A 22097-nucleotide genomic window follows, 5' to 3' on the forward strand; every position below is an offset into this window, starting at 1 on the left:
TGTTGGTGGGCCCTTGAGCAATACGGCAATTGCCACAGGGACTGTCAGACCCTGCTTTCTGAAAAATGCACGTCGCTTTGTGAGGGTAGGGGGGATGCGTTTTTTCCTGCTGGGTGCTTCAGTTTCTTGCTACCATCCAAATAAATACGCACAATTTACGCAAACTGTCGTATCTGCTGGTCGGTGATTTAGTGTGTTGAGTGATGGACTTGTCTTGTGCCCTGTGGGTCCTGAGACTGGTTCAGCTTGCCACAGCATGGCATTGTTATGAGGTTATGGAGAAATTGTATGGATGAACACATAGACAGATGGACGGCTGGAATTGTTAAAGCTGGTTTTCAGTTCACCGTTCTTAAAGGGGCACTGAACGCATTTCCATTCGGATTTTGGGTTCTTTTCCCCAGTAAGCCTGCTTACAGCTAAACCCTTCAGCCTTGCCTTGTGTCCTCCCCACAACCTGTCACATTATATGCAAATTGAATGGAAATATATTTTACTACACAAGGAAATAGGCTGTGCGCTCTTCTGTGTGACCACCACAAACCCTGTCTTTAAAATTTTTGTGACTGGCACCAGAACATTCTCTAATTACAGTCATTTTACATTTCTATACAATTAATTGCACAGAGGGCCCTATTAAGGAACAAGACATAAATCAGCCAGCTACGGAGTCATGTAACGTGTCTCAGACAGACAGAATCTTTGGGAGCTCCTCGTCTCTAACCCAGCTGAACAGCGCCATCTACTGTCAGCCTGAGAGAAGCAGAGAAAGCCACTATTTTTCCTTCTCTCCACAGGAGGAAGTTTTACATAGACAGCACAAGATGAAGGGAATACTGCTTTGCGGGAAAGAAAAACAAAGAGCTCTTTCTTTTCATCTGAAGTCATTCTGCGTGGGAAGTTCATATTATGGTCATCCTTATCTTTAATATAAATATAAATTAAGTGGGATCAAAAACAGGAACACAGAAGGCTAAGGCAAAGACAGGCTACAAACAAGACAGTTGTCAATGCCAGGAACAAAGGGCTGGGAAGCACTTTATTACAAGGACTAATGAGGGAGCAAACAAGAGGCAGCTGGAGTAAATCACACAAGGGCTGGACCGAGAGGTAAGACTAACGTGTACAGTAATAGGAATGGCTCGACAGAATCGTGCCAGAGAGAAAACAGTAGGGGCAGGCAGGTAGGGTGTGCAGGAGGTAACACACAAATTTTGAGCATGTTTTGACCATTTTGGCCTTACATACATTTTGTACATGATAACGCGTTATTACTCATTAATATATAAAAATTGTGTGTATTAACAAATCAATTTTGAGCATATTAATGCGAAAAAAGCTAACACATTTTGAATCTTTTGGCCTTCCATAAGGCTTCACCCATAAATGTGTTCTGTTTGGACGCCATTCCATGCAAACCAAGAATTTTACTAATAAACATAGTTTATTTTCTTGTTAATAGAAATGCATTCTCACCAAGGTCCAGCCTCCAGAGGCATGAGCAACCCCCCAGTCACTCACTACATATAGCTTTCACCTTAATAAATGCATGATCAATACAAAAGACCTGCCGGAGTAAATAAATATGCTGTTTGAACTGTGTACGGAGGTGTAGTTCTTACCCCTTTGTGGAAAGAAGACGACAAAGGACAAAAACTGCCATTTGGGGAGAACTTCATTAGCTATTTGACATGTGCTTCCCTGCTCTATCAAATGAACGGATCCAGCTCTCCTCGCGTATCAATGGCGCAACATAAAATAAGAATCCTCGGCAAGATGATTCTCGGAGTCGAAGCAGCTTGATTTACGACCTCAATTACTCTAATCATCTTTCCTACTCCTACTGTTTCAGTAAAGCAAAAGGCAATAAAACCCTCCTTTATAATCTGCTAGCAGTAATGCCTTCCAGAAGAAATCACTTAGGGAGGAGGCGAGAGCCCATAACCGTATGTTTCCAAAGCAGCTCCCCATCACCATACAGATCCCCCGTTACCGTGGTGGACTTGCGGACTTATGCCAATGGTATCGGGTTTTATTTTTAACCTAGCCTTCCGAAGGCGACCGTCACATCGTGTCGTCCGTGCATTAAGCTGTCATTTTGTTTCGACTGGCTGTCTGTCAGGAGATGATGCCGCCTTCACCGGCTAAGGAGTTCAGCAAGCCGGTCTGCATGATCCCTGAAGGCTTCATGAAGGACAGGTACCTTCTGAAACACCTGCCATTTGGATAAATGAAAAGTGACACCATTCACTGCATTTGTTAACAGCACAGCTGTGGACCACTAGAGGGCGCCCCAGAAATAAAATTCTGAATTTCCCGAACAATTCGTTTTGATATTATATCTTATTTGCCTCCAATGTTACTGTTATAGCTAAGGATTGTAGGTCGAAATTACATATAAAATACCTAAGAGACTGGCTTTCTGCTGACATTTCATATAAAAATTTGCATATACACATGACCTACTCACAGATCGCTTCTTCACTCGCGTCTGAGGACCCAGTTTAAATCACAGAGAGTGATTTTCCACCAACAGAACAAGGACCTGAGGAGGAAGTCCGGTCTCTTTCCACTAATGCCTGAAAGGGCAGGACAGGAATCAGTCTTTTCCTCAGTCTGATTGTAAAGCATCTGTTCTTCTGCATTTTGTTGTTTTTGTTTTTCCCTTTTTGAAAATGAAAAGATGCAAAAATATATTATAAAAAGTGCACAATCGTTTTTTTTTTTTAAAAAAAAAGAAAATATTTTCAACACAAGCCAGAATTAATGAGAAAAATTAATTTGCCAATGTGACTGGAAGAACGTGTAGTGAACAGTTCACACACACACACACACACACACACACACACACATTTGTATGTGATTCAACATGTCATTATACTGTATTCCTTTATTGTACCCCCTAATCATACTATCTTCCTGGTCAGATAGTTATGTTATCCTGGTCAGCTTTGGGGGGTCATTCAAACATATATGATCCTTTTTTAAAAAACAATACAGAGAAAATAGATTTAAACATTTAAAATACTAATAATAATCATGAGTACCACACCTGAAAATATGGTAATATCGAAAAACTTAAAAACAGTTAAAAAGCTTCAGGATTTCAGTCCTGCAGTCATTCCTGGTGTAATTTATTCAACGTACTCGAGAAAGATCATGTGATTTGATAGCCACTAGGGGGAACACTTTGACCAAAAACAACTTTTGTCAGGTTGCGTTCAATAAATAATACACACTATCCACATCATCAGTATGTGTATGTGTGTATGTATATATAAATATAGTGTATATATATATATATATATATATATATATAAAGAAAAAAACACCATAAAACTCTACTATAAAATACATGTGTGTGTGGTTATAAGAAACTGGTTTCAAACCTAATTACCCAGGGTCAATTTAACAACACAGTTGGTTATAATAATAGTTCTACCTTTTCATTTGCTTTATGTGACAGAAAATAATTTAAATTTCACTTTTGGTCAGGGGCACACATTCATTTTTGTAATATCTGACAGCTAGATTAGATTTGATTAGCTGTACTGACAGTTAATTAGAATTCTGATACACTGGGAGAAAATAACGTCTAGATTTGTAACTACAATGGCTTGGTTCCCGGAGTAATTTATGAGTAAATGTTCTACTGAGCTATAGCAAAGAATACAAGCCATTGGCATTTCTCATTCATCAAGCTGATGCAATTGACTAGATCTGTTTTATATTTTTTTCCTTTTCGGTTATTTCCATAGTGGGTGGACAGAAACACAACTAGAAACCTAGTGATGACTATAATGGTGCTTTTCTAGGTTTCCTTAACGGGTTTTTTCTGCTACAACGCCATACCTTTCTAGACTCCAATAATACTTCTGCTCCTTTCCCCTGGATTGCATCAGTGTGGAAAAAGGCCATAAAACTGACATAAAACAAAGTCGATACACAAATTTGAAACGCAGGTATTTATAAGTTCTAACAACTATGCCGTGGAAAGTTTGAAACGCAAGAACAGGCTTTTTGTCTTCACTCGACCGGATCAGTTTGTCTCTAGTTCCGGTCTGGCCCCCAGCGGACGCTCCGATGGAGAGCTTCAAAGGAGAGCCACAGAGAGGAGTAGACGGCTCCCGTCGGACGAGAGCGGCTATCGATCAGCTGACTACCACTTCCCTTGAAACATACACACACAGGTCACAATCAAGGCCTCCAAACGGTGGTGGATTTGCCAGCCACCCCCTCCCCACAGCTGCCCTTCTCCTCTTTCTCCAACACGGCTATTTCTGTACCCAATCCATAAAAAAACCCGAGAGCGCTCTATCCGGACTTCTGTTCCTGCACGGTGGATCGATGTGGCTCAAGCGGCTTGAACCGTTGGTCCAGCCAAAGCAACACGGCTGCCGTCAGCGGGCATCCCGGGGGGGCGGGACAATATCAGCCCCCTTGCTTCAGAGGGCAACGTCCAAGGACCCGCTGTGCCAGTCTGGAAGCCCGCAATCGAGAGGGGGAGATACAAGAGGTTTGGTTGCTGACGTTACGTGGAGGTCATGAAGGTCTGTAAATAGAGCTCTCAACGCCAAGACAGACATCAAGACAAGTCCATCGATGGTGTTTTATTTGTGCCAACGGAGCGATCGCAGGATTTAGTACCAGATTAAACCAGTGATAATGGCTTCATCTCTCCTTAACCATTTCGCCGAGTACCTAAGTTTTGTATGAACATGGACATGAAATCGAATTTGTGTAACAGTGTTAACCGCAAGCAATTTCAAGGTTGACGATGTTATCAGAGATTTAGTTTTTTTTTTTTTTTTGAAGGATGCACAAGGGAAGCTCTCAGTCCTGACAGGCAGCTCAGTCTGCACAAGGCGAGCGATGAATCGCTCGTCCGCAGAGGCGCAGGCGAACGTAAAAATATGGCGGGAAAAGAAACAATGCTGCACGCAGGACAGTTATCCGCTCAGGATAAATAATTTAATGCTGTTACACCAACAATATATGTGCACTCTCACTCACAAAGAGGAAAATAAAAAGCAATAAACCGCTCCCCCCCTATAAAGGAAAAAAAAAAACAGTCCACTTAGTATTGCTTATACAATCTAGAGCCCTCACGACAAGTAACGTAAAAGCCTTTGTCATAAGAACTGTCAAATTAATTTTCACACACGTGCACTCGCACACGCACACACAAGCACGCTCTCACACATGGCTGCGCAGGTAAGGTACACTCTCTATAAAGCGGCGGCGGGGGGGGGGGGGGGGGGGGGGTTCCCTTATTTAATGTGGAAAAACAGTCGCAGCCAACCCCATCTTCCATTACCGAGCCCCTTTACCTGGTTACAAGGCATCCCAGCCAATCCCACACTGTTAATCTAAGTACAACATCACATGATTTTTGTTAATTGTTTTTGGTGTATAAAACCATACTTCAGTGTCATGGCAAACATTAAAGACAAAAACAAAAAAGGTGATAGCAGTTGGATGGGTGTTTTCTGACCCTCACGTCTGTGAGGTCACTAAGTTAAGCTCAACTTTCATGTTTCAGAGGTCATGCTTCTTTAGGGATCCTTGTGAGCCTGTGAGACAACCCCAACCCAATTTTCTATTTCCGACAAACACAACGGTTTTTTTCTGGGGGGGTGGGGGGTGGGTGGAGGGAGAGGTATCTTATTAAGAGCAGAAACAACTAAAATAATTTCTCTTAAATAATTTTTTTTCCAGTTCAAATGCATCACACTCGACAGGAGAATACGGTGGGAGATGTGCTTTGTAAAAAAGAAAAGTGGCCGTCAGTGATTGGACGGCTCCGAGGACCTTCCTCCAATCATGGCTAAGTGATTAAAAAGAAACCCCTGACAGGTAAACTGGAGAAAATGCGGCGCATTGGCTTTGTATGGTGAATTTAGGTGGTGCCACATGGAGGGAAGAAGCGAAGGGTGATTTAGCTACTATGGGGGCGGGGGGGGTTAACTGTTCGATTGTCAGGCCTGCCCCCCGTCGCTAGAATTTCCACAGGTGGAACGGCACCCAGCATTCCGCTCCTTAACCTCGCAGAGGCCGCATCACCTTTGTAACCCCCCCCAATTGAGAACAGCAGATACTGCAGGGAATCAGTGCAGCCCCCGCCATCCCAGCCAGCAGCCGATATAATGAGGCTGAATCTGAGCCCCTCTCACCCCCCCCATGCGAACAGTCAGGAGCTGAGCCCCCTAGTGGTGTTGGGTGATGTTGCAAGGTGAACTCAAGGCCATAGTTACCTGCTTCAACTCCAAGACGAAGCACAATGATGGCATGGTAGGTATGTTCTGCATGCATTCACCGGAGTGTCTTGTACCTGTGTGTAAATATGATTGTGTTCTACCCCCCCCCCAACCCCATACAACCCCCCCCCACCCCACACACCCCCCCCCCCCCCCCCCCCAGGTGAGTGCTGGGATAGTTGCTAAGAAGTGGCGGGTTTGCTGTAGTCTTCAACGCCAGTTATGGTGGCCTTGCAGAAGAAGCAGTCCTTGTTGTTCATCAAGTGCTGGTTGATACAGGCTCTGGGATGACATAGGAGATGAAAAGTCTCACTGGGCATTCAAGAGCTCAACTACCAGCACAGGGTCATTAACAAGCGATGGAGGAATGGTTAGATCAAAGAAGCCTGGTGAGTGGGGTCATAAGGCACCGTCCATCATCTCCCTGTTCAGTGCACTGTTCAAACACATATATCCACATATACATATATATACACAATATATTTAATAAACAATACGTTAATATAAATAATTATTAGCAAGGCGATGATAAACCCACAAACAGTTTCAATCCTTTTACAAATGTTTTCACAGAATTCCCAAACTGCACAGTCGGATACTGAACTTTTCTTCAAGAAGAAAAGGTTTTACTTTCATCAGGGCTGAAGGTGTTTGATATCTACTGCACACTCTGTACTCCAGAACTTCCCATAAAGGTTCCATGGTGTTTAATGATGTGACTGGGGAGGCCATGGACGGCTTCTGACTGACCTGGTGTTCATGAAACCACCTCTTGGAATATGGAAGATTCTGAAACAACAGCGCTCGCAACACAGAGTGCATCAGGTCCTGTGAAACGCCCTTGTATTCCTTAGCCATTATATGACCACGCACAGCAATTATGGGCACTAACGACTCCCACAAGATGGCCGCTCATACCACTGCAAATCCCCTACACTGCGGACTGAAAGCATCATTCGGCTTGTCAGATTATATAACTTTTTCCATAGCTCAGAGGTTCAGGTTCTGTACTCCTTACACCCGGTCATGTGTCTTTGCACATTAGTAGTTTCTGCTGGGTTCCAGGGATCCTAATTAAGACCATGGGTAATTTGTGAGGTCATACTTTTGAGATGTTTGCCAATCGTCCTAAGAAGTGCCCGTCTATCCCTGTTGCTGATCCTCGACTTACAGCCACTGTACGCCTTTGCTAGCACAGCTTGAGTTTGGCAGTAATTGTTGCGATTTAAGACTCTTCTCCTTGGCACGTTAAATAATTCCGCAGATCTTGCGACCGATACGTCAGCAAGTCAGAGACCCATTTGGCCTTCTGAAGTTCTGCTTGCTGCCTTGTGTCACTCTGAGATCTCACACATCAAAGTGCTAATTGTCAGAGCATAGCTGACACACACTGCTGACTGGCCTTCAAGCCACTATGACTCACCTTTGCAGCTGCGCTTCAGTCAATTTTTTAGCATGTTTTTTTTCGTCCACACCCTACATTTTCTGTTAACGTATGTGTTTCATAAACAGTCAATGTTCTGCGATACCCCAACAACAAAAAAAAAATCGCCCCTAAATGTTACTTCAAAAATCTGATTTAAGAATGACTGTTCCTTTGCCAAATCTCCTTCAGATTTAATATATTACATATTCTTAGAGAAGTCCCACCTATCGCGCATCCTCTATGAAGAATTAGCCAAACAGTTAAGGCGTTTCAGCAGTGTTTTGCATAGATCTGCGTAGGCTTGGCTTTGGCGTCGCAAAAACTCACTTGCAGGATTTGTGGGAGCAGGGTTTGAAGACCGCAGAAATTGGGTGCGCATAGCAGATAGGACACAGATCCTCTTCACTCGTGGGCTGGGAAGAGAGAAACGACAGTTACAAACTCAGCAAGTTGAGATTAAAGCTAACAAACAATCACATAAAAACTGCAAGCGCTGCAGCTCCGCTAACCGTAACGTTACTTCCTGGCTTGTCACTCATCAAAAGGCTGTCGTCAGATCAGTGGAATAAGCGCAGGGCACCGTCATCGCTCAGCTGCAGCTGAAGATCTAATGTGACACCCAGCTTGTTTTTTATCGCTTTATTTTTAGCAGTTAAACAAAGGAGCTGTTTAATTCAGATGCACACTCAAGATGTGCTCTGACAGACAAACAACAACTATAAGCGGGACCAGAATGAAGGTGGATGGTAGGGTTTTATCAAACAGAAGAAGCTGGACTGCCACGGTGTGTGTACTTCCCATAATGCTCTGCTCGACTATAGGATGTACTGTAGTAGTGTTTACTGGCAAACTGAACACAATTGGACTGACCCACAAGCTGTGACCCCGCCCCCTTCTGCAGCTTCATAGGATACATTACAAGTCCTATCGCTCCCAGTGTCTCATTGGCCCTTCTCAGGCCCGCCTACTTCTCCCACCCATCCTGATGCAATTAAAACTCATAATGGACTTTCTCTACAGAACAGGATGCCGAATCGGCAGCATAATTGCTAAGCTATCGTGACCCCTTGCCCTCCTGTTTGCATGAACAGGCCGGCGGAACTGAAGGAGACTAATACTAACTGGCCAAAACGTCATACCATAGAGAGAGCGAGAGAGAGAGAGAAGGAACAGGCCTGCCGGTGATTAAAACACCATTACAGTAAGAACAGCAGAAATGAAAAAAAATAAGCAGCTAAACTGACATTCGCACACATCAACGGCTGCGCTGCTTACAAACACATTACATTCAGGACATTTCTGAACGATGTCGAAAATGAAACGGTAATAAACATCAACAGCAGTGAAGGAAGACCCATACCCTGGTAATGTTTTAGCACAAAACATCCAGTTTTAATTCGGTTAGTGAAACGGTCTGCCAGTGATGAAGAGATTATATGGAAATCTTAGGTGGTGAGACCGCATTCTTCTGTCACCTGCTGCATCAACAAGCAGCTGTAATCTACCTTCTGCTCGATACTTTTTCGGTTCCCCTTAGGTTAAAGCATGCTGACTGACTGACAGCACATGCAAATCCTGCCCACATACACTACTGAAAGCCTTAATTTGCCCCTTGTGACTCACAGAAGCCTCACCAGAGGATCAATGGATGTTTACATCTGGCACTCTAAGCAAAATGTGTCTCCGGTTCAGGCTCCAAAACTATTTTAAATCAAACAATTAATTAACAAAAAAAAAAAGGCACGAGGGAATACTTGTGATGACATCCATCACGTCGTGTCCATTGGAGAGCCGAATTTTAAGCGTCTTGTCAGTCTCCAGGCATTTAATTCACCAAAACCATCTCTTGGAGATGAGTAGAGAGCAGTGCAGAGGAGGGCAAGTATCAGCTATGCGTCTGTGTTGATTTCCCCATGAAGGGAGGAGAGAAGCTGAGTGTGACTGACGTCTGACAGGATCTGGGCCCTCTGGGCCCCAGGGAGCCCCAACATCTCAGAAGCGCCCTTCCACAAACTCAGCTCCTTTGTACAACTCAGCCACCTCCGGTCCTAAGTCCCTCCACCCCAGGCTGTCAGAGCACACTGTCGAACGGCTCATAGACACGCCAAAAACCTCACTGTTTCAGCAGCCAGTCTGTCTACAAATGTCCCTTGTGAACTTCTGTGCCTGCAAAGGTATTCAGTGCTGATTGTGCGCTACACTGTAGTTCTGGGTAATGCTATTTCACGCCACTCTATACTATATAAGGATGCTATGACAATAAGCCCACATCCTAATTCTTCTTATTATCATTGCCACTTGCGGTCTATATGCTGCACCACGGTCCCAGGGGAATGTATTTTCATACCTCTGTATACTTGTATGAATGATTGGACAATGATGCCCAATTGACTTGATTTGGTTTGTTAAACTGACAATTACCAAGTGAAACAGTTACTACCTCACAACAATAAGGGAAATGAGTAAAGCATTCAATAAGGACAACTTTGCCTAATCAAGGAATTGCTTCAAGAATTTCTCTCATTCTCTCCTGTTGGGATTGCTTGGAAGCACAGGACCAAAGGAGGGAATTTCCTCACAGGAATTAGAAACACATCACTATTCTATTCTGTTCTGTTCTAGCTAGCAACATATATACAAGTAAATAAAACAAGACATCTGAAGAAAATACAATAGAGACACATGGTACAAACAGATGGGCAAAGGAATGAGAATAAATATGACACAAAGCGAGAGCAGTATAAAAATAAATAATACGTAATAATTAAACGAGAGAAGTGGAGTTGTCATCCTGTTGCTTGCATCCTTGGTGCCCTTCCATCCTCAAAGTCACTGTGCCCCCGCCCACCCCCCCCCCCCTCCCCAGTGTACACGGTTGGATTTCAGCTCGCCATCCGCTCTGGGCCGAAGGAAATACAAACTCCCAAAGCCCGCCCTCCCCCCCCCGCCAAATTCTCCCACTTCTTCTTCTGCATGTCGGGAAACGTCCTCTGCGGGAATGACCTGCCACGCTATTGCTTTCCAGCTTCCTTTACTCGCCATTAATTTTTCATTGGCGCTCCACCGACCAAGCGCTGGGCACATCGCTCATCATCAGCCATTAAGGGCAGAAGGGCTGCGGATGACAGGCCAAGGCCTGAGACGCAAGACGTATCGATACCATGCTGGACATTCTCCATGTTCTTCTACAATTCTGAAGGCAGAGAATTTCCAAAAGGGGGTCTCTGCCGTTACCACGGTGACAAGCAAAGCCCCGGGTGAAGAGAGGGTAGATGTGGGGCAGGAGTTGGCCTGGGGAGGCTGGTGAGATCATTAAGGACATTTCCATCCCTATCAAGCGAATTGAGGACATTTATAGCAGCGGACCACACTGGAGAGACAGTGAAGGAATTCAACAGTGAAGGGTATCGACCGGTATCATCAATTTCCCAGCGGAATGAGAATGTAGACTTTTTTCAGACATCCTGGATTTCCCGATCCTTGACGGATTCCTTAAACCCCACCCCCCCCCCAACCCCCCAGGCATTGATTTCCTTCATCAGTGTCAGCGAAGTGGGAATTAAATTCTCCATTCCTCCATCGCCCCATCATGGAGACAGACAAGTCCCCACCACATGCAGTGTTGAGGGAGTAGAGAACACGGTTGGGTTTTCATAGGTATGTCGCACCTGGACATTGTCCCACTCACTCAGCCTCGTGATATGTGTGGAGGCGAGGGGGGGCTATGGAAGACATAGGTCAGCCCATCCAACAGATCGATGGTGACTTTTTTGTCCTATGACTCTCCTCAGTCGTCCAATCAGGATGACTGAGTGGGGCTACCAACCAATGACACAGGTACCTGCAGGTCTCAGACAGGGTCATGTGGGCATCTGTTCTGGAAATCAAGCTGATTATACAAGAAGAAAAACTGTCCCTTTCCCCATTATTTTTATTAAGAGAAAAATCGTCTTCCATTTTCAGAATTAGAATCAGGTTTATTGGCCAAGTGTGTGTGTGGCACACACAAGGAATTTGTCATATTCTGATTGTGTTTACCATCAATAGTTTCCACAACAACAATTTAATTAAATTAGTTCTATTCACTTACAAAGGAGCAACTATTCTATCATAATTTTTCCCCCACACTGGTGGTCTAGAATATGCGAACTGCATCTGTTCTTCTGTGGAGCTTAAATGCGTTTATGATCAATTATACTATCAATTTATAAATGCATTTATAAACTAAGACGTTAAAACAAAGGGTGGTTAAGCATAAAAATAGCTTGCAGTGCTAATACTAGTAATTTATATTAATCATTAATCCACAATCATTAATCAACAGAAAATTAAAAGCCAAGAAAATTGAAGTCTAGAAAACAGCTTCATTGTCAAAGGTTGGAAATGCTGCTGGATAAAGAATAATAATTGTGCATGTTTTCGTAATCTCAATTTGTAACAGCTCTCTGTAATCGACTATGGTCACCATCTGCTTCTTTCGTAATCTTACTGTACTGTATGGTTTATATGTTCATTATATGTTACATCTTCTAATAAAAAATGACTCTTCCCCAACATAAAAAATAAAATAATAATAATAACAATAGCAATAATAAAACAGCATATTAAAATGAAACTATTTGGGGTGGTGGTGCTTAGGACTGGTATCTGTCCTCTAGCTGAGGGATTTCTGAGAATGATTCACCTTTTGACATCAAATTCCCTGCGAAAGGCTCCGAATGAAGATGTCTCTTCTGAAAGGAAGCCTGAGCTCAGATCTTCTGACCAGACATTTCCATGTCTTCATCTGCATTTTGCTTCATGCATGAATTACACTCTGCATCTTACAGTATCGCTTAATCTTATAACAGGGATTTTGCTGCATTGGTCAATACTATACCTGTTACTTTAAGAAATTAATAAATTATGAGGTTCCTACCTCTTAGTTACCGTATTAATATGCGGGGTGCCCTCTAATGTACTCTGCAAAGCCAGAGTAGACTTAATTGTTTTGATAGTGTGTTTTTTTACAACCAGTGTTCATTTATACTAATGCTTACTGTACTATACGCTCATAACTTGAAAACAGCGTTTGCATACAGATGAATTTAAGGTCTAACTGGAGCATAGGCAGGCCGGTATGGTGGTGCAGTGTTTAGCACTGTTGTCTCACACCTCTGGGACCCGGGTTCGAGTCTCCGCCTGGGTCACATGTGTGCGGAGTTTGCATGTTCTCCCCATGTCGTCGTGGGGTTTCCTCCAGGTACTCCGGTTTCCCCCCACAGTCCAAAAACATGCTGAGGCTAACTGGAGTTGCTAAATTGCCCGTAGGTGTGCATGTGTGAGTGAATGGTGTGTGAGTATGCCCTGCGATGGGCTGGCTCCCCATCCTGGGTTGTTCCCTGCCTCGTGCCCATTGCTTCCGGGATAGGCTCCGGACCCCCCGCGACCCAGTAGGATAAGCGGTTTGGAAAGTGGGTAGATGGATGGATGGATGGATGGATGGAGCATAGGCCTGCCTCTAAAAGCATTTCCCTGGACAATCTGATGGCTGGCATCACGTAACTAAAGCCATCGTTCCATGTGACGATGAGGTACAGTATGAATAGCCTTAATCTAGCAATACAATATAGTTATGATATTTTTTTCCATTGTTATACAAAGCAGAGCCACTGAAAACCATCCATCTATGCATCTTATCCTGCTCGGGTTGCAGAGGCTCCTGGAGCCTATCCCAGGGAGCAAGGGGGTACACCCTGAATGGGGTGCGAGTCCCTCACATGGCACATTCTTAAAGCGACATTTATTTCACAGACACATATATCCAAAGCAGACATAAAAGTGAGTATCAGAGAGTAGGGTCAGCTAGTGCCCTTGGAGCAATTAGGGTTAGGAGTCCTGTTCAAGAGCCCAATAATGAAATCTCAGTCATGGGATTTGAACCCACAACCTTTCAGACAGAGACATGTTCCTAACCAATTCACGCATTTATGTGAAGCTTTTATCCAAAGCAGTTTACAGTAAAGGTATGGATTTTTATGGTATAAAGGATTTCATGCACAATTTTATGCATCATCCTCACTGGGATTTAAACCAACAACCTTCTCGTTGTTAGCGTGATCCGCTACTTGTTGAGCTACAAGATAAATATAACCAGGGATGGACATAACTGATGCGACAATCGATTGTTTGTAAAAGCGCAAATGAGCCCTTTTTTATGTGCATTTGCGCTGCTATGACAAGAAAATACCTTTATTGCATTTTAACCTGTATACTGCAAATGAAGTAGAGTTAGCATATAAAGATTAAAATGCGTTATTTTGTTTTCATTTCAAATAAAGACTAGAAATGACACTGAAAGCATTATGAAAATATGTATTCAAAACATACCACTACGTTTCTTGAACTTCATACATTATATATATTCATTGAGATTTAATGGCTGTTCACTTTCTAGGGAGGAGTAATTTAAAACTCATATAATACACAGACTGATTCGGCAAAAAGCAGAACGTCCTTTTCAGTCTTGGTGATGCTCTGCGAGGTAAAGCTGAGGTATAAGTCATTGGCCTTAAGTCAGCAAGATCCTCCCTTCCACCCCATGGAGCTCTGCGTCCCCATCTCCGTCCGGTCGGCTGAAATTGCTGATGGAGCAGAAGCCAGGGCGAGACGTGCACCTGATTGTTTGCGTCGTACCGGCTGAGACAAACGTTTAATTTACAGCTGCCTTGGGCGGGACTGAATGAAAACCCTGCCACAAGAGGCCAGAAGAATAAGCTCGTCTGCAAGATGAACGCTTGTGAATAGTATGCATTTACTGTCCAAACATGCAGCAAAAGGTAGTTTTAAAAAATCACATTTACAGGGTGTGTGTGGCAGTAAATTGTGTGGATTAAACCACACAAACTCCAGCTCAGAATTTACCAGCGTCAAAGTTTCCGTGACTAAACCTCCGGCATCCCATAATGCCACAGGCAGACAGCCGGGAGATGCCTGCGTATCTAAGCTACAGGTAACCTTTGGGGATAAACTTTTAAATCATACATGAATTTTACCAGATTCCCCGTCCTCCCCCCGCCCCCCCCCACCCCACCCCACCCCACAACTGCTCCCCAGCTTCATACGACAGTCAAAGAGTTTTTTAGATGGGGGGTGGAAATACAGCATCTGTTTAGAGTCGGAATGATGAGGTTCGAAACATTCCCTAATCTGCTACGTAGATTTCAAGACTGCAGGCGGCTCTCCCTGTCACAGCCCAGCCTGCCCCCCCCCCCAAGCCCCCCAGTACCTCTCATCTCATTACATTAACATAAGCAGTACTTATATTTCTCTCCAGGTTTTATTTAACGTAACAGCCAGTCTGGTCTCATTTTCCTACCAGTCCTTTCATACTCGGAATCAGCATAACAAATTCTGTTCCGCTGTGATCTCATAACAAATTATTTTTAGTATATAAGCACCAGATCATTTAAGGTTTCATCTTTTGTTTTGCATTTTAAAAGATTTAAAAGATGCCCCTTATACAAGGATGTTGAGAACCTTCATTGTGATAACGGAGTCGATATCACTGTGGGTCATCAGGCAGTTATGAATTTTCAGGACCGACGATCGAAGGACTCGGTGTAACGAAGATCCCGGCCAAAGATGTTTCCGGTAGGTTTATGGATGTAGTGTCCACCTGCATAACCATGCTACCTTTCACACACTGGCCAGAGGAAAATGGTGAGCTAAGCTAAGCTACAGGTAATAGACCAGTACTCAGGGAACAAACCACGCATCACCAAAGGAAGCCTGTCTGCTGACCTCCAGCTGAGCTTTCAGGCATCTCACTCCTTTAAGAACTTCATAAGGTCCATCAGTTCCCCATAACTACAACCATAATGACCACAGCTACAACCAAAGAAATGCAATTTCCCCTTCTCTTATATTCCGTGCGAGAAAATACTGTTCAGCAGTTTTCATAAATCGCCACCTCTAAGCGTTATTAGCATTTTTCTGGGGGTGTGCTGATTTTCTGGCAGGCATTTAGTGAATCCCTCCCAGCGTCTGAAAGGTACGGGCGGAGGAAATCCACGTAGGGTATTTATAAGCGGCAACACAAACATTTTAATCGCAGAATGTTTCACAGTGACAGTTCTCAGAAAGAATAATCACGGTAATAACAGTGAAGACGCAGAAATGCAAAATAAAGAGGGGTTGTTGCATTACTCACTCCGCACTACGTCTGTGTCAAGTTTTGCGAAGGGCGCTCGATCATTACGCTTACACCGAAGACAAGTGCCATCGATCAAAATCGACGAAGACACAAAAGGAATGCTTCATCTGTACAGCTGCAATTTCACCTCATGGTTAACGGGGGGGGGGGGGGGGGGGGGGGGGGGGGGTGCTATTTCTAGAGGACACTTTGTTGCAGAAATGCACCATTGACATGGACGGTGGTGTGTGTGTGTCTGGGGGGGGGGGGCTATCCAATGTAAGGATCTAGGTAGCAGCGGAGGATGGACCCCAAGGCTGTAGCTATCTCTGGTATTAACCCAGACCACCAGCCCCGCCGAGAACAAAAGCCAGAACAACTGTGTTTACATATCTGCCAGTGAGCAAGAAAGAGCACTGAACAGTGCAGTAACCCCCCCCCCCCCCCAAAAAAAAAATAAAACAAAAAAACACCAGGCGTCCTAGACGATACACTGCAACCAAACTCTCAAAAGAACTGAAATGCCACTGCTTTACTGTAATCCAATTTCAGTTCATTTTCCATGTTTACCTCACTGGAAGGAGGTGTAAACTACATTAACTTTAGCTACAACCAGCCTTGGACAGAACATCCTCTAAAAGAAACTCCTACTTTAAATTTTACATTTTATATTTCTGTTACCAAAAACATATGAAGGTTTCTGCGCTTAATTGTCTTTCCAGACGTTTTGGGTGACGAGCCGACTAAAACGGTTTAATGTTATGACGGTGTTTGTTGTTCTTTTCGATTTCTGATGCTATTTTGATGGGAGTCATACGGTCCAACAAAAGGAATATGTCTGTCGATAAACAGGACAACTGCCGGCCTCCAGGCAGGAGGGGGCGCTCAACTCAAAGACTTAAATAAGTGCAGGGGCTCTCCAGGAAAGTGGCGTAAAGGGCCCTCTTCCAACCAAATCCCCCCCAAAATCACAGCAACTACCTCCATCCATTCATCTGCGCTGGGGCGGGGGGTGTTCTGCCAGCGACCTCCGTGAGCTGGGGATGCAGATGTGAAATAGCTAAAACAGACCAAAGCAGGACTAAAAGCACTCAGAGATGGAAACGCTGGGTGTTTTCCATGTGGGCAGAGAGTGCTGATGCTCGATAGCAGTAAGGGCTGGTTAATGGAATAGCAATGAGCAGCGGTAGAAGGCTTTGTTCTCTCCGCAGCACGCAGACGGACTTGCCCTGGATGGAACAATTATGGGTAATGAGAAGAGTCTCCTTGGTACTCCGCCCCGCACCCTCACACCCCCCCCCCCCCCCGGGTGTGGAGATGGCTGTAGGGACGCTTCCCGTTGGAGTGGCAGGCCGGCACGCAACATCGCTGGACCACAGAATCCATGGGAGAAGCCTAATCAAACGGGCATTAGAATGTGACTACGGGGGGTGGGTGGGCATAAGTAAATCCCATGGTCCTGTGCGGCTCGACAGCTTTTGAAACAAAGTAACAGCCGCAGTAGCTTGCAGGACAGGCTAACTGGCACTGGATAGCTTTAGCTAACGAGAGTCCCGGCTTGCTTTGTTCTGTTAGCCCGTGGAAGCCGCCGGTGTCCGGCACGGGCCTGGGGCCACGTGACGGGGGGCACGTCGGGGACTCTGATCAATAGCGGCGGCTGCACAGTCACACATTAATATGGCCGCCGGCACGTTGTTGTTTAATCAGCGGCTTGGACCTTCATATTCATCACGGCGCTGTTTTTAAATATGCCGTGGCCTGCACATCTCACAGGAGACCGCCGGCTGGAAAAGTTTGACCCAATCGGATGGGGGGGGGGGGGGGGGGGGGGTGGTACTTATAATGACGAATTAGCCTACTTACAAAAATAAACATTCCATAAAGGAAAAAAGAAAAAGAATAAGAATATTATGTCTAAACTTCAGCAAGTGGACGCCGAAAGGAGAGACAAACACTTTAGACACATACACACACATAGGAATATTCCTGTCTGTTTAAACGGATCATCTTGACATTAACCTTTTGAAAAATACACACTTTTAAGTACAAACCAACCTAGGGAATGTTATAATGACTCAGATCATTACAACCTGTGCCACATGCATGTCTCAGACACTCCTTAAGGGTCCAACGACGGAAAAAGTAAGTCAAGCCGGTACATCCATATGGGCCTCCAGCGTAGCGGCCACATGGGCCAAATTGCAGAGCCATGTAGCCTGATGCAGAGACCTGCTGGTCTGTTTCTTTAGGGACACAGTAGGAGGACTGGCGCTAGGGTCCTCTACCGCTAAAAGCCACAGCTTCTATTAGTGAGCCAGGTCAAGGAGGCAAGAAAGTGCTTAAAAGTGTTCCTGAGAGCTGTCAGAAGTACATCTCCTGGAAAGAGGAAGGTGGATCTAACAGCTTCATAATTCTTCTCCCCACTTTTGTGAAAACAATCATTAACAAAGACTCACTCGGGGAAGGCGAAAGTAACAAGTCGAGGGCAACAGCAACTTTCCGCCAGTGTTTGACCATAACTTGCTCAGAGCCAGAACATGCCCCACCCAAATACTGATAATGCCCCTCCCAAACGAGGCAACCCTCACCTACATAATGAAAATGGCCCACCAATCCACAGAATATGCCCCGCCCACATACAGAACATGCTCCTCCCATACGGTGATAAGCCCCGCCCACACGCACAGAATATGTCATTTGCCCACATCTGGAACACACCCTTCCCATACCCTGGTAAAGCCCGCTCACACATACAACATGCCCCTCCCTTATACAAATTGCGCCCCTCCCATGTTGTGACAAGCCCCATCCACACAGTGAACATTGTCCACTGATACAAAAACATGTCCCTCCCCCAACCTGGCAAACCCTGTCTATACACCATCTATAGCGCCCCCAGCTCCTCTGGTTACTCACAGCTGTGCTGGCTGCCGCTTGCTTGGACTCCTCCGTCAAGAAAGCCAGCATGTGTTCCACCTTCTGAGCCTCCTCCACGCTGATGTAGTCAGTGTCTGGGAAAACACACGAAGACTGATTTTAATTACCCATCATGCCCACTCAGTCACCCGAGCATATATTATGCTTTTTTTCCATTTTATTGATTTATCCACTTCCAGAAGAGTACTTTACACAGCCAAAACTTTCTTAGAGTACAGATGCCATCAGAAATATCCTTGAAAATCAGTTCAGAGCACTGATCAGACAAATGGCCCACTCCAGATGATGGGGCACTTGCTTCATCACACTGTGACCAGTGGAGACCCCACTGGACTGGGCTGGACCGGACAGGCGTACCGAGCCGATAATTACAGCCCCCCTGGAGAAAACCGTCCACGGTCACATCCTCGCCTCATGCAATTTCATGCCTGTCTGAGTTCCGAAGTAATGTGTGCACGGCCCTTGACGCTGCCAATCACGGCAGCCCTGTGCACAATAAAGAATGACAGGCCCCACCGAGGACAAGCGCACTATGAGATTGGTGCATATTTACACCGAATAGCTTGGGGTGGGGGGGGGATGGGGGGGCACTCTGGGTGGGGGGGGAGCACCCGTGGGGAGAGAGCACTCGTGGGGGGGGATGGCGGTTGCTTGCCACAACGTCTCCACAAGGGCTGGTCCCTACGGTATCGGACGCCGGTGCCCCCCCAGGCCACAGTAACTCGAGCAAAGGTGAGAAGAGTATTGATGAACTTGTTCATATTGAGCTGTTCCTTCTGCTGGGGGGGGGGGGGAGGACATCAGGCCCCCGCACAGAGAGAAAGGGCACAATAGCAGGGGTTTAGGGCAGGTCTCAGCCCAAGTTAGAGAGATAGAAGCAGCTCACTGACTGTCACCCAGAAGAAATGATTAAAATAGCAGAGGGTCGGGCGAGACCTGCAGCAGACCTGCAGCAGACCTTCAGCAGACACGCCATCCCACTGCAGCTGAGCATTCAGACTGTGGACAAGAGGGTTCATGTGGGACACGAGTTCAGTGCCTTTCAAATAAATACATTAATTAAGTAAAAATATCCAGGCTGTATTTTACCACAGCTGGCTGTACCTTCAGCAGGTGATACCTGTAATAAAAATCAGTCATTAAACATTTATACTTTTCACAACATGCTATAAAATCTATTATATGAGAAAGGCAATTGGGAAAAAATGAAACAGCATTGTATACTGTATAAGGGCGTAAAAAGGAGAGATAAGATCCATCCTGGATCATGGGCTATCTGACCAACAGATAAGGTTGTGGAACTGCACGTCAGAGATGGTGGTGAGCAACACTAGGACACCTCAGGGAACGGTCCCTGTTCACCCTCTACACACCGGACTGAGGGCACCAGCTCATGCCACCTATAGATGTCCTCCTATGACTCGTCCACCACAGGGTGCGTCGTCAGAGTACAGGGGGCTAGTGGAGGACTTCGTCTTGTGGTGCAGAAGCACCTTCAGCTCAACATCAGCAAGACAAAGAAGCTTGCGGGGGATTTTTGCTTTGCCAAGAAGCCCCCCCGAGATCGGTCACCGCATGGGGTCAGGCAGTGGAGGGCGTGCAGTGCTGTAGGTACCTGAGACAGGACAGACAACGCAGCAGCACTGTATACAAAAAGGACTTTAATTTCTGAGGAGACCCAGGACTTTCGATGTGTGTAGCAAGCTTTTCCAGTCCATAGTGTAATTCTCCAAGCTATGGCCCGCTGGGAAGCGAGATAATTCATCAGGAAAGCCAGCTCCAACACAGGACTGATCCTGAATCAGCTGCAGAGGAGTGGATGATGTATAAGATCATGAACAATTCTGCTCAGTGGCTGCACACGGCATTACTGTCGACCCTCTCAGTTTCTATATACAATTTAAAGAGGGATATACACCTAAATCTATTTTTTCATATAGATTTTCATGTATCTAATTCATCTACAGTTTTCATGCATCTAATTCTAGGCTTGTGTGTCAAATGGAAGCATTAAGAAGACAGGTGAGCTACTTCAGCGACCATCAATCTCAGGCCTGGGAAATTGGAGGAATTTGCTCACGTTCGTAGCACTTCTCAATAATTAAAAGTCTTATAGGGGCATTTCGTCATGTTAAAACAGTCATCACATTCTCCAGGCTTTCCCATTAACATCGATTTGTTTCTTTTTTCCCCTCTTTTGGGGCCATGACTTTCCAAGCTTGTTTGTCTCGCGTCATGATCTGTCAGACCCACATCGAACGTCCCGGAGAGAGATCGAGCCATTGCATCGTACAAAAAGAAAATCGGAAAACATAGGAAGAGCAGCCCAGAACTAAGATAATGAAAGGAGAGACAGACAATAATATAAAATCCAACCACCCAGGCCATCGATGTCAACCAATCAGGTATTCCAGCACACATTAAGGTCGTACTTAAGAAGCTCTCCCTTAAGCAATCTCTTAAGAGATTGTTTGGGAAACAGGTCTAGGAAGAGGAATACCTTTCATAAAATATTTTTTAGAGTCATTGTAAGATGCTATACATGATTGTTATCTGGAAATGCACCCTTGTATTCTGTTAGGTTACTTATAGTTAAGGTAAGTGTGTGTGTGCACAGGGTATAAAGGTGTGCACTGGATGGGATGCCGGTCCCTCGCAGGTCACACAGTAAGGGCACATCAGAGACAGCAGTGCACCAAACGGTATGTTTTTGGGCTGCGGGAGGTTGAACTTACAAAGCCCACACAGATAGAACCAGAAAAGGCATTCCGTACCACCAGCCCTGGAGGCATGTGGCAACAGTGCTACCCACTGAGCCATCGAGTCGCCCCTTGTGTACATAATCCAATAACTAATGACATCAACACTTCAGAAAGCACGTATTGGGCTCGCTGATGTATTGCAGATTCTGTTAACAATCTGCAGCTCCCCTATTATGAAAAGCGAGTCTAGCTGGATGTCGGAGGTCTGCGATGGAAGAGGGGAAAATCAGAACTCGGACGGTTTTCCTTTGCTGCCTCTCGGGCCGGCACACTTTTCCAAAGGGCGCATCACAACACGGAGAATTCTAGCTGGCTTCGACGTTCATCCATAATGTAAGAGCGGCCGCCGGTGGCAGTGAGCATCAGCCGGAGAGCTTCCTGAAGATGCTTTTCAGCGCGTCCTGACAGTGGCCAGCCCTCTCGTGTGCTGACGTCTTCAGAAATGGAACAAAAATCGATCAGACTCCTGCAACCCGGTTCCATCGGTCGCTATTTGTTTTCATGCTATTCTGCTCCCTTTAAATTGCATCATAAAAACACAA

General features: G+C 45.2%; 1 protein-coding gene and 2 long non-coding RNA genes across 5 annotated transcripts in view; 1 reads left to right on the forward strand and 2 right to left on the reverse strand.

Moving 5' to 3' along the window:
* LOC125747984 (uncharacterized) overlaps window positions 1–22097 on the forward strand; it is a 300948-nt gene that overhangs the window by 42282 nt on the left and 236569 nt on the right. The window lies entirely within an intron of this gene.
* LOC125747981 (uncharacterized) lies at window positions 908–6374 on the reverse strand. The gene is made up of 3 exons (XR_007399417.1): window positions 6255–6374; window positions 2471–2579; window positions 908–2215 (listed from the first exon to the last, which is right to left on the reverse strand). It is a non-coding gene; the product is annotated as an uncharacterized LOC125747981 (long non-coding RNA).
* Window positions 6413–22097, reverse strand: part of LOC125747956 (E3 ubiquitin-protein ligase RNF123) — a 92294-nt gene continuing 76609 nt past the window's right edge. For all 3 annotated transcript variants that reach the window (XM_049023655.1, XM_049023654.1, XM_049023653.1), the window contains exons 37-39: window positions 18773–18867; window positions 8011–8096; window positions 6413–6539 (exon numbers count right to left, since the gene is read on the reverse strand). In XM_049023655.1, coding sequence (XP_048879612.1) covers window positions 6440–6539; window positions 8011–8096; window positions 18773–18867 — 281 coding nt within the window. In that variant the 3' untranslated portion in view covers window positions 6413–6439. The remainder of the gene's footprint in view (window positions 6540–8010; window positions 8097–18772; window positions 18868–22097) is intronic.

The sequence above is a fragment of the Brienomyrus brachyistius genome, chromosome 8 (genome assembly GCF_023856365.1).
Source record: "Brienomyrus brachyistius isolate T26 chromosome 8, BBRACH_0.4, whole genome shotgun sequence".
NCBI lineage: Eukaryota > Metazoa > Chordata > Actinopteri > Osteoglossiformes > Mormyridae > Brienomyrus > Brienomyrus brachyistius.